Below are 12,118 nucleotides of genomic sequence, written 5' to 3' on the forward strand. Positions count from 1 at the left end.
CTAAACTGGAATGAATGAGGCAAATAACGCTCTAATGTTCACATGAAAGTTCAGTTTTGTACAGTGCAAATTGAGTATGACCACAGTCTTTCTCATGATAACATGACAGTTCCTTTGCATATAGCTCTTCAAGGCTAGTGCTCATAATTGCAGCAACTGTCACAAGTGAATATGCTGCAGGGCTCTAACAGACTGACACTAAATTCATGACCAACTATAACACACTGATTCCGAATGTTCTAATTGGATTTCTCTCTGTGTAAATGGCAAATAGACCACTCACTTCTTGCCTGCCAGAAACTTCTACACAATGATGTTATACCGAGATGCATATACTATTAAAATTACGAACTAAACAATGGAAAATCCAGGACAGAATGTAATAATATTGGGGAAGGCAAGTTGCTACTCACCATATAGCAGAGATGCTGAGTCGTGATAGGCACAACAAAAAGATTCACACAATTATAGCTTCCGGTCATTAAGGCCTTTGTCAGCAGTAGAAAAACACACACAAGCAAACACAACTTGCACTTACATCTGCTGTATCAGACAACTGAAACCACACTGCGAGCAGCAGCACCAGTGCATGGTGGGGGTGGCGGCTGGGACGGGGAGGGGGAGGGATAGTATGGTGGGGGTGGCAGACAGTAAAGTGCTGCAGTTTAGTTGGAAGACAGGAGAGAAGGTGGATAGTGGAAAGGAGAGAAATAAAAAGAAATTAAAAGACTGGGTGTGGCAGTGAAATGACAGCTGTGTAGTGCAGGAAATGCAACAGGGAGGGGGGTGAATGGGTGAGAACAGTGACTAATGAAGGTTGAGGCCCAGAGGGTTACAGGAACGTAGGATGTGTTCCAGGGAAAGTTCCCACCTGCACAATTCAGAAAAGCTTTGTGTTGATGGGAAGGATCCGTATGGCACAGGTTGTGAAGTAGTCATTGAGATGAGGGATATGTTTGGCAGAGTGTTCAGCAACAGGTTGGTCCACTTGTTTTTTGGCCATAGTTTGTCGGTGGCCATTCATGAGGACAGACAGCTTGTTGGTTGTCATGCCTACATGGAATGCAGCACAGTGGTTGCAACTTAGCTTGTAAATCACATGACTGGTTTCACAGGTAGCCCTGCCTTTGATGGGATAGGTGATGTTAGTGACCGGACTGGAGTAGGTGGTGGTAGGAGGATATATGAGACAGGTCTTGCATCTAGGTCTATTACAGGGGTATGAGCCATCAGGTTGGGAGCAGGGCTTATGTAAGGATGGACGAGTATATTGTGTAGGTTCTGTGTACGACGGTATACCACTGTAGGAGGGGTGGGAAGGATAGTGGGCAGGACATTTCTCATGAGATGAGAGGTAATCGAAACCCTGGCGGAGAATGTAATTCAGTTGTTCCAGTCCTGGACGGTAGTGAGTTATGAGGGGAATGCTCCTCTGTGGCTGGACTGTGGGACTTTAGGGGGTAGTTGGACACTGGAAAGATAAGGCATGGGAGATTTGTTTTTGTACAAGGTTGTCAGATAATTAAAAAGCTTCTTATACAAGGGTTGCCCAGAAAGTAATGCCATATTTATTTTTTATTTTATTTTATTTTTTTATATTCTGAGCCAAAAACAAGGCTATGAATGTGAAACATTAGGTACATATTATTTGAAGCCTCTTAGTGAATGCACCAAGTTTCTGTCACTTCTGACAGATAGCGTAACTGCAGGACGGTTTCAAAATGGTGTCTGTAGATCATGTACGTTACAAGGAAAATGCCGTAATTGAATTTCACACTGCAGGGAAAGAAAGTGTGGGGAATATTCACAAACACTTGTGCAAAGCCTGTGGGGCATCTGCTGTCAACAGAAGTACAGTTAGTCGCTGAGTGTGGAGGTTGAGGTCATAAGAAGTCGGTTCGGCATTTTTTGCAGCAGTTGGGGAAACCATCCACAGCTGTCACACGTAACACACCTGACCAGGCCCCCACTTGCTTTGGCCATTAAATGATGCCATTCTTGGAAGACATTTTGAGGAGGTGATTCACACAGTGAAGTACTGGCTCCACCACCAGGACAAGGATTGGTACTGACAGGGCATACACACCCTTGTTTTGTGCTGGAGGAAGGTCATAGAATGGGATGGAGATTACGTGAAAAAATAGGGTATGTAGATAAAACACCATTCTTTTGTATGTGTAATTCTCATTATGTTCAATAAAGAATTCTTGAAGAACAAAAATCAGTGCATTACTTTCTGGGCAAACATTATATATTAACTTTTCAATATTTTTCAAGACTGGTGCTAGAAGTGAAATTGGACGGAAGTGGAATGGTATTTCTTTCTCTCTTCTTATACAGTGTTTTAACATCTCCCTATTTCAGCCAGTTGGTGGGTGTTCCAGTGATAAATAACTGGTATACAAATAACTTACTACTTCATTGGTCTCAGAAGAACATTTTAAATATTTTGTGGTGGATATTACTTCTAGTGAAGTGATGCATGTTACTGAAGCTGTTTATGACTATATTTGATATTTTTTGGAAACATTTATTGAGTCTGGCAACTGCAAATTTTGAGCAACAGCTATAATAGGTGTGTTAAAAAACTTTTTTATAGTGCAGTCATGTGTTAGAATGTATCAATACTCTTAAAGCTATCTGATCCTCCTCATCTCTTTTCTACTGGTCATCTCCTTCATTGTAATTAATGTTGGTGGCTGTCTTTATCTCATAGTCTATTTGGTTCAATTACTAGAATAACATAACTTACTCAAAGAATGAGCATTGGGGAGCAGATGCAGGAATATTGCATTGCCACCATGGGCAAGGTCCCAGTGGAGCTGGTTTTCCTTTGCCTTCCTCCAACCTGTGATGAAAAGTGTATGTTTGTGACCTGTGGATGACTGTGATGAGTGCTTATGCAGTGTGTTGTTGGGTTTATGTTGTCATGGATGAAGGGAAGTTAGAGGTTAAAACTCTGGGCAAGCACACAGTCTACTCCTCTGAATAGCACCAGTGGAGCCACCAAGCTTAACATCCCCATCTGATGAATGAATCATCATCAACAGTGTCACATGCCCTCACTTCATGATACACTGTGGAGAGGTTTGGAATTTGATTGCAGACACTGGCACAAAGACTGGTGATAAGGAATTTAGAGGCACCACTTCACCTCCCCTTTCTGGCCAAATATTGGCAGTGAAAATTTTCTGCTACCAGGATTCGAACTGGCTTACTTCCTAGTCGAGCGTGACTCCACAAGCATGTATTATTTACCTCAGCTACAGAGGTGGGTTGCTTTCATGCCTGGCTTACTGTATTCAGTATTTTGCAGTGTGCCTTATAAAAAGCAACAACATCGGCATTGGAGCTGTTTCGGAATGACAGATACAGTTTTATTTTTATCATACTGTGTACCTTTATTCGCATTTTTTATTTTTTGTAGACTTTGGTCTAATTTGATTTACTTTGGGAGTAAATCAGTTTTCAGATTAGATGAAGACCTTATTAATGAATATTTTGTATTTTTCATTCACGTCTGGAATGCTGTGTACACCATTTCAATTCATATCTTTGACTAATTTTCTAAAATAATTCAATTTGGCTTATTGACTACCCTCTTCAACACAGCTTTGGTAGACTTTGTATCTTGATCACTATTAACATTTAACGTACGGAACTACAAGTCAGAATCTGAGAAGCCATTGTCCATTAATTTTGCAGTTTCATTATGTTCACTGAAGCTGCTTATAAATATATTTTCAGTGGCTGTTATTGGACAGTGAGCTACCTTCTTTGGGAAGGAGTTACATTGAGTTTATGTACAGCTGGATCTTATTTTTCTGTGGTATCAGTTGCATTGTGAATGAATTGTTCATGCTAAAGAACATGTGATTAGCATTTATTATTTGTTGATGTTCATTTTTTGTCACTGCACCTTTACTGTTTCAGTATGGAATGTGGGTACTTGAATTCTTGAACTCATTCAATAGTACACCAGTCAACAACAGTGTAATGAAGGAGAGCCTGACTGCATGATACAATGAGATATTTAGTTTTATCATCATCCAATGCCAGCCTAATTTTCTTTGAATTGTGTAGAAATCAGGATGGACCAGTGTGTTCTTGCTATAGGGTATCACCGAGAATAACAGCAGCAGCAAATGCCAGGATTGTGTGTGGTCCCACCATCTTCATTTTGCTGATTTGACTGTTGTCGTGGCTTACTTTTTTTAAGGCCGGCTCGAATAGTATTGCTGCCAATGGATCTCCTTGTCTCAGTCCATTTCAAATACTGAATGATGGTGATGGTTGCTGAATCTTACTTGACAAGGTGATTGAGAGTAGGAAGCTGCAGTTAGTTGGATGTGCTTCAGTGGGATGTGAAATTTCTCTAATGGTTTCCATAACATCGAAATCAATGAAGATAAGGTGTAATTCCCAGTTGAACTCATAAAATTTGTCGCTATCAGCTGCCTCAAGGTAAATATGTGGTCAAGAGTGGACTGTCTGTTAACAAAGCCACATTGATAGGGGCCTACAATTCCTTCAGCCATTGGTTTCAAGCGGTTTAGCAGCAGTGTTGTAAAGACTTTGTAACCAGTTTCAAGTAATGAAATCCCTTGGTAGTTGGACGCTTATGTAGCATCACCCTTCTTGAAGTTGGGACGTATAATTGCTCCCTCCCATTCTTCATGAATTGTTTTCACTGTCCAAATGTAGATATTAACAGCTTAAAAGCCTCCATCAGTGTTTCACTTCCCAAGTGGGGCCTCTTGGCTGTGATAGCGCTACCTCCTGGAGCCTTGTTGTTCTTGAGGACCTTAAGCATGAGACTCATATCTTCCTTTGATGGTTCAGGGACTACCACTCCATAAAACTGGGCCTGCATGTGTGTTGTCAGTGCTGTTGGAATACCATGATCCAGTAAGTTCTCAAAAGGTTTTTTAAATAGACCTGCCTGCTCTAATAATGGTACCACTTCACCACTCTCAATCATTAGAACAAGTGTATTTGTTGGTAGACAGCTCTCACAAATTTGAGGCCCAGAAAAAGGAGTGTGATGACTTTGATTCTTTGACCCCTATCAACAGACTTTTTGTATGAGCTGATCTGTGTTACATCTCACCTCATAATAAGTGATCTTTGCCTCTCCCAGAAATTGCTATAGTCATTTTTGCCTCTTCCATAATTTGGTCTCAACAGATTCCCAACATTCTTCATAGAACCAAATTTTCACTTGTGCATTTTGGATGACAATTTCATCATTTGCACTCACTAATGTTGCATCCCATAATGCCAGCCGTGCACCTTCCACATTGTTAGTAAAGGCTGTTAGTGGCACCAAAGTTAGGGTCCAGTCCATAACAAATGAGACAGAAGCTGAAATTGAGGATGTTGTTGTTATTGTTGTTGTTGTTGTGGTCTTCAGTCCTGAGAATGGTTTGATGCAGCTCTCCATGCTACTCTATCCTGTGCAAGCTTCTTCATCTCCCAGTACCTACTACTGCAACCTACATCCTTCTGAATCTGCTTAGTGTCTTCATCTCTTGGTCTCCCTCTACGATTTGGGTCCAGTCCATAACAAATGAGACAGAAGCTGGAATTGAGGATAGCAAAGCAAAAGCTGAAATGCATAACTCTATTTTCAAATGTTCGTTTACAAAGGAAAACAGGAGAATTGCCCTAATTTAATCCTCTTACCACTGAAAAGATGAGTTAAATCATCTTTAGTGTCATTGGCATTGAGAAACAGCTGAAATCATTAAAACTGAACAAAGCCCCCGGGGCTGTTGGAATCCCTGTCAGATTCTATGTTGAATTTGCAGGTGAGTTAACCCCTCTTCTAACTATGATCCATCATAGAGCCCATGAACAGAAAACCATGCTCAGTAGTTAGAAGAAAGTACAGGTAACACACATCTACAAGAAGGATAGTAGAAGTGATAGAAAACTGACATCAGTTTGTTGTAGAATCTTAGAACATATTCTGAGCTCAAACATAATGAGGTATCTTGAACAGAATGACCTCCTACATGCAAATCATAGTGGATTCCGAAAACATTGCTCATGCAAAACCCAACTCGCACCTTTCTCGCATGGGGTACTAAAAGCTGTTGATCAAGGCAGTCAAGTAGATGCAGTTTTTCTTGATTTCCTAAAATCATTTGACTCAGTACCATACTTAACTTTATTGGTAAAAGTTAGATTATATGGCCACCACGTGAAATTTGTGACTGGATTAAGGACGTTTTGGTAGGGAAGCCACAGGATATTTTCCTGGATGGAGAGTTATTGTCAGATATAGGAATAACTTTGGATGTGCCCCAGGGAAGTTTATTGGGATTGTTGCTGTTCATATTGTATATTAATGACCTTGCAGACAATTTTAATAGTAACCTCTGACTTTTTGCAGATGATGCAGTTATCTGTAATGAAGTACTGTCTGAAAGAAGCTGCATAAATACTCAGTCAGATCTTGAAATGATTTCAAAGTGGTGCTAAGATTGGCAGCTTGGTTTAAATATTCAGAAATGTAAAATTGTGCACGTCACAAAACAAAATGATATAGTCTCCTATGCCTATAATATCAGTGAACCACAGTTGGAATCAACCAGCTAATACAAATACTTGAGTGTAACACTTTCCAGCGATATTAAATGGAATGATCACATAGGCTTAGTTGTGGGTAAAGCTGCTAGTAGACATCAGTTTATTGGTATAATATTGGGGACGTGCAATCAGTCTACAAAGAATAATGCTTACAAATCACTTGTGTCACCCCTTCTAGAATATTGCTTAAGTGTGTGGAACATGTACCAAAGAGGACTATCAAGGGATACTGAAAATATACAGAGAAGGGCGGCGCAAATGACACGGGTTTGTTAGACCCTTGGGAGAGCATTACGGTGATGCTGAAGAAACTGAACTCATCGACTCTTAAGGATAGACCTAAACTTTCCCAAAAATGTGCTAAAAAAAGTTTCAAGAACTGGTTTTAAATGATGAGTCTAGGAATATATTACAACCCCCCTATGTGTTGCTGTGCTAAGGAACGCAAGGACAAGATTAGAATAACTACAGCAGCTACAGAGACTTTCAAACAATCATGATTCCTGCACTATATATGTGAATAGGATGAGAAGAAACCCCAATAATGGGCACAGTGGGACGTACCCTTTGCTATGCATTTTGCAATGGTTTGCAGAGTATGGATGTAGTTGTATGTTTCAGGAGCCTCCGATGTTGTGAGTTGTTCTGCAGTCTTATCTTGATAGTGCTGTCTCATTTCAAATTCTACTCTAGGCGAAGATATAATGTTTATATCTTTAAAAACGTGGTGGTTCCTATGAATGGAGCATCCCTCCTTACTTCATATGAGCTCTGTACAAATTAAATGTTAACCCAAACCATTATAACACTCAACATATCGATACCAGTGGACACATGATGTTGAGGGAGGCATATCATGTTAACTCACTTTTGTGGCACTCATTCATTGTTGCAAATAAGTAGTTTCATAACTTTAGCACTCTAGTTTCCCCAACTTAAAGGATGGTGCAACTCTGAGAGATATTACCATTGGCATTTTACCACTTGTGATAGCAACTCTTCCTGTAAGTTTTCTGCTATTAGCTCAGCCAGTTTTGATTTCCCTTCTCTGTTGGGTGAAGGCTATGCCTAGTATAATACAATCTACTGATATACACAACAGGAACCATACACTTTAATGAAGCTGATCATAGCTCAAAACAGATACAAATCCAACACTGGTATGCCTTGACACTGACTCTGTCTTTAACACGTCACACTGTATATTGTACTCAACACCTTTGTGTATTCTACTTCCCAGCTCACTCGCTATAACCACAGTGTCTTTTGTGGAGATTTTTAAATCTTAGTCCTCTATCACCTGACTCAGACCAGCATTAGGTTAAAAAGAAATTGATGATTTGTTATTCTGATCGTAGCTCATCCTGCAAAAGTTTGCCTACTCCTCTAGCTTGAGACTTATCTATAACAAAACTTTTAGGCCTGCTAAGCTATCATCTGAGCTGTAACTGGCATGGTTTTGTTTAGACCCTCGATTAATATGCATCAGTCACATATTTGTATAGAGTGTAACCGTGTATGGGAGTGAAACTTGGATGATTAACAGTTTAGACTAGAAGAGAATAGAAGCTTTTAAATTGTGGTGCTACAGAATAATACTGAAGATTAGATGAGTAGATCATGTAACTAATGATGAAGTGCTGAGTAGAACTGAGGAGAAATTTGTAGCACAACCTGACCAGAAGAAGTGATCAGTTGGTGGGACACTTTCTGAGATGTCAAAGGATCGTAATTTAACATTGGAAATGTGGTGAGTAAAACTCATAGAGGGACACCAAGAGATCGAGAAGGATTGCTTCACACAAATTTTTATCTTTGATGTAATATAAAAAAACCTAATCTCTCAAATTCGTTGATTAAGCATATTTAGAAGGATATAAGTTGCAGTAGATATGAGGAGATGAAGAGGCTTGCACAGGATAGAGTAGCATGGAGAGTTGCATCAAACCAGTCTTCAGACTGAAGAGCACGACAACAATATTCTCAGCAAACATATCATTTTTCAGCAGTCTGTTATTTTCACTGGAAAATCGTTACGTTACAAGATAAAGATATGTGTAAAGCACTCCTTTATAATGCTTTAGTATATAATGAAAAAATAAATTGGCATGGTTTTTTTTTTGTTTTTTTTTTTCGCTGCTTAGCCTTACATTATTAGTAATAATGTAAAAAGAAATGTTCTGTTTTGATTATTGAATCTGAAGTCTTGATACTGTATATTATTCTTGTTTTTATGCGGAGGATGTAGGAAATTTAAAATTTCACCTGGTATTTTGTGGGCAATACAGAATGTACTGTGATCGTGTATATCTGCAGTTTATTTGTAATATTGTTGTTAACTCATGTTTGCAGGTGTACGGGTTGTGCTAAAACTTTCTACTGCGGACAGTGCTGTCGTGATTCATCTTGGCAAGAGTACCACAGATATGAATGCTCTGGTGGCCTAGAATTAATGCACTCTGTTGGCATAGCCCATTTAGCATTGCGTGTTGTGCTTAAGGCAGATCCTCTGTGTTCTGAAAACAGCAAATTTATAAAACATCCACCAGACAAATCAGACTGTGTTGAATCATTTGGAAATAAAAATAATAATTATCCTGCTGTGTACAGCCTGCTACCTCATATTGAGAACATGGAAAATGATGACTTCTTTCAGTATGCTCTGGTATGTACTGGTATGACAATGCTTAAACTGTTATTTCTTTATTAAACCATTTCCGTAAATGAAATGCAGTTTTTGGTTTGCATTGCCCACAACATTTGCTATATAGTGGTTCCAGTTTAAGTAGCTTGTAATCCCTAGGTTTTTAGATGAAATTTAAGAATTATTATAGTACATTTTATTGACTGTGTTAAAACAGGAGAAAACCACTGCTTACCCAGTCATTGAAGAAGAAGCAACTGAAATGAGACGGACAGCCACTCACATTTTAAATTTAATTGAACCTCAAACTTCTGAAACTGTTAAAAATGAATTCTACACCTATACAATTAATCTGCAGTTCACCAATAAATGTTTGGCAGAGTGTTCTTAGAAACACTTTTAGACCATTTCTCAACCTTTCCTCTAAAAAAAAATGAATATTTAAATCTTTCCTTGCGAGCTATGATTTATCTCATTTTATTACAATGGTATTTTCTCCCTATATTGGTGGTAGTCAACAAGCTATTTTGGCGTTTGGAAGAGAAAATTGGTGTTAGAAATTTCATGGAAAGATGTTGCTGTGATGAAAAATGCCTTTTGTTTTAATGATTCCACCCACAACTCAGTTATCATTTCCATGGCACTGACTCCCCAATTCTGTGATAACACAAAATGAGCTGCTTTTCTTGGAACTTTTTCAATGTTCTCCATCAATCCCACCTGGTAAATATCCCATTCTGTGCAAAAGTACTCCATAAAAGGATGAGCAAGTGTAGTGTTGGCCATTTATTTAGTCAGTTTGTTGCATCTTCTAAGTGTTCTGCCAATGAAATGCAGTCTTTGGTTTGCATTACCCACAAGATTTTCTATGTAGTGGTTCTAGTTTAAGTATTTTCTAATCCCTGGGTATTTAGATGAAATTACAACCTTTAAATTTATGTTATTTACTGTGTAACCAAAATTTAAAAGATTTTAGTTCTCATGTGGAGGATGTCACACTTTCTATTGTTTAAAGTCAGTTGCCACTTTTTACACCATGCAATTGTCTTGTCTAAATAATTTTGGTCATCTAAATCAGTCACAGTCAACACTGTCCCTACCGCCCACTAGTGGGTGTTGCAGATTTCACAATGGGAGGTAGGGGTTTTAAACATTTTCATTAGGTTTTCATAAAATTTTGCATTAGGCACGAAAGGTTGACTATCACTGTCCTAAACCATTCTGATCTTCTGGTTAGTTCACTAGACAGTAAATGACAGCACAACCTGCAAATGGTCTGAGAGAGCTGCTCAGAAATCATTTATGTAGCTTATGAACAGCAGAGTGCCTATAACACTTCCTTCGGAAATCCTAGATATTACTTTCGTTTTATTAAATGACATCCCATCAATTACTGTGATCTGTAACCTGTGTGACAGAAAATTGTGAATTCAGTCACACAACTGAGACAATACTCCACAGGCACACAATCTCATTAGAAGCCACTTGTGAGGAATGGAATCAATTTGATATCTGGTGTTTATAGCATTCATTACTATGTGTGAATAAAGAGCATGATGTATTTCACAAGAATAGTATTTTATGAACCCATGCTGGATATTTTTCAATAGATCACTGTCTCCAAGGTATTTCATAATGCTTGGTACCAGTAAAAAAGTAAGAGTTATCAGTCTGAACACTGATTTGAACATAGTATATGTTCCAAAAGCCTATTACAGAGTGTTTCAGTGCTATGAGCTTGTAGCTCAACAGATTACTTCCATTTACTTTCTGGTGTGTTGGTGTGACCTTTGCAATATTCTGCCCTTTGGCTACTGATCTTTCATATAGTGAGCAGTTGTATAATATTGCTAAAGATGGAAGACTTGTCTATATTGAGTGTCTGAAGCTGCTATGCTACAGCAGGGGTATCTACTTCCAAATTACTCATGTTGTAGCTGTTCTTGATTTTAATACTGGAATATTTTACCTAGAGAGATGAAAAAGTAGGAAATGAGGAAGAGAGATGGGCACAAGATGTATGGAGGGTTGGAAAAAGTACACATTATACCAAGCCCTTGGTTGAAGTAGACACTAGATTGAGGAGAACATACAATTAACAGAAGTTCAAATTACAATTAAAAAGTTGTCATTATTATTGTGACCACAAGAGACTTCTGCAGTGTGAGAAATTTGTGTGCTTACCTTAGTGTCTGGCATGACACTGTGTCCTTTAGTTTACTGATTTTAAGCTAATACATTAGTTAGAAAAAATATCTTTCCTAATGTATTATCACAGTTTGCCCTTTGTGGCTCAAAATAAGTAAACTATAGAAACTACTTTCAGCCGGGGATAACTGTGGGTTTTTTAATTGCTTGGTGAGGTAACACATAGGAACTGTAACTCATTAAATATTAGTTCACTTTGTTACATTGATGAATAAAAGACTTACTTAATTTTGAACAAGTCTTTGCCACAGAATTACTGAATAATTTACAACTGTCATTAACTAGCAAAGCGTCACTTAATGCACAAATTAATACACTATTTTTTGAGGCTCGATGGTCATCCTTTACTAAAGTACAAGTTCTTCAGAAACTTCATTAACTCATTGGTCTTACATTGTGATGTTGATTCCTTCAGATGAGGTCACAAACTGAGTCACAGCTCTTCCACACTCAACACTATATTGCCCTTAGCCTGAGGATGCTGCTATTCTAAGAGGGAGTGCATGTCTCCCATTGGTTGTTATGCATTACAGCAAGCCCTGAATAATATATTGATTCGTGTTGCTGACCGTGGTGTGGCACCGCGATCTCTTGATGATATCACAATTATGAATGTAGCATACTGGCTACAGCACTGCAAGTTAGGAGGGGCATTTGAAAAGTCCGTGCAAA

The 12,118-nt window shown here is 38.6% G+C and overlaps 1 protein-coding gene across 1 annotated transcript in view; it reads left to right on the plus strand.

Annotated features, from left to right (window-relative positions):
* LOC126267233 (SET and MYND domain-containing protein 4-like) overlaps positions 1–12,118 on the plus strand; it is a 134,172-nt gene that overhangs the window by 77,824 nt on the left and 44,230 nt on the right. Inside the window, exon 6 of the mRNA XM_049972215.1 lies at positions 8,947–9,259. Coding sequence (XP_049828172.1) covers positions 8,947–9,259 — 313 coding nt within the window. The remainder of the gene's footprint in view (positions 1–8,946; positions 9,260–12,118) is intronic.

This window comes from Schistocerca gregaria, chromosome 4, assembly GCF_023897955.1.
Source record: "Schistocerca gregaria isolate iqSchGreg1 chromosome 4, iqSchGreg1.2, whole genome shotgun sequence".
Taxonomy (NCBI): domain Eukaryota; kingdom Metazoa; phylum Arthropoda; class Insecta; order Orthoptera; family Acrididae; genus Schistocerca; species Schistocerca gregaria.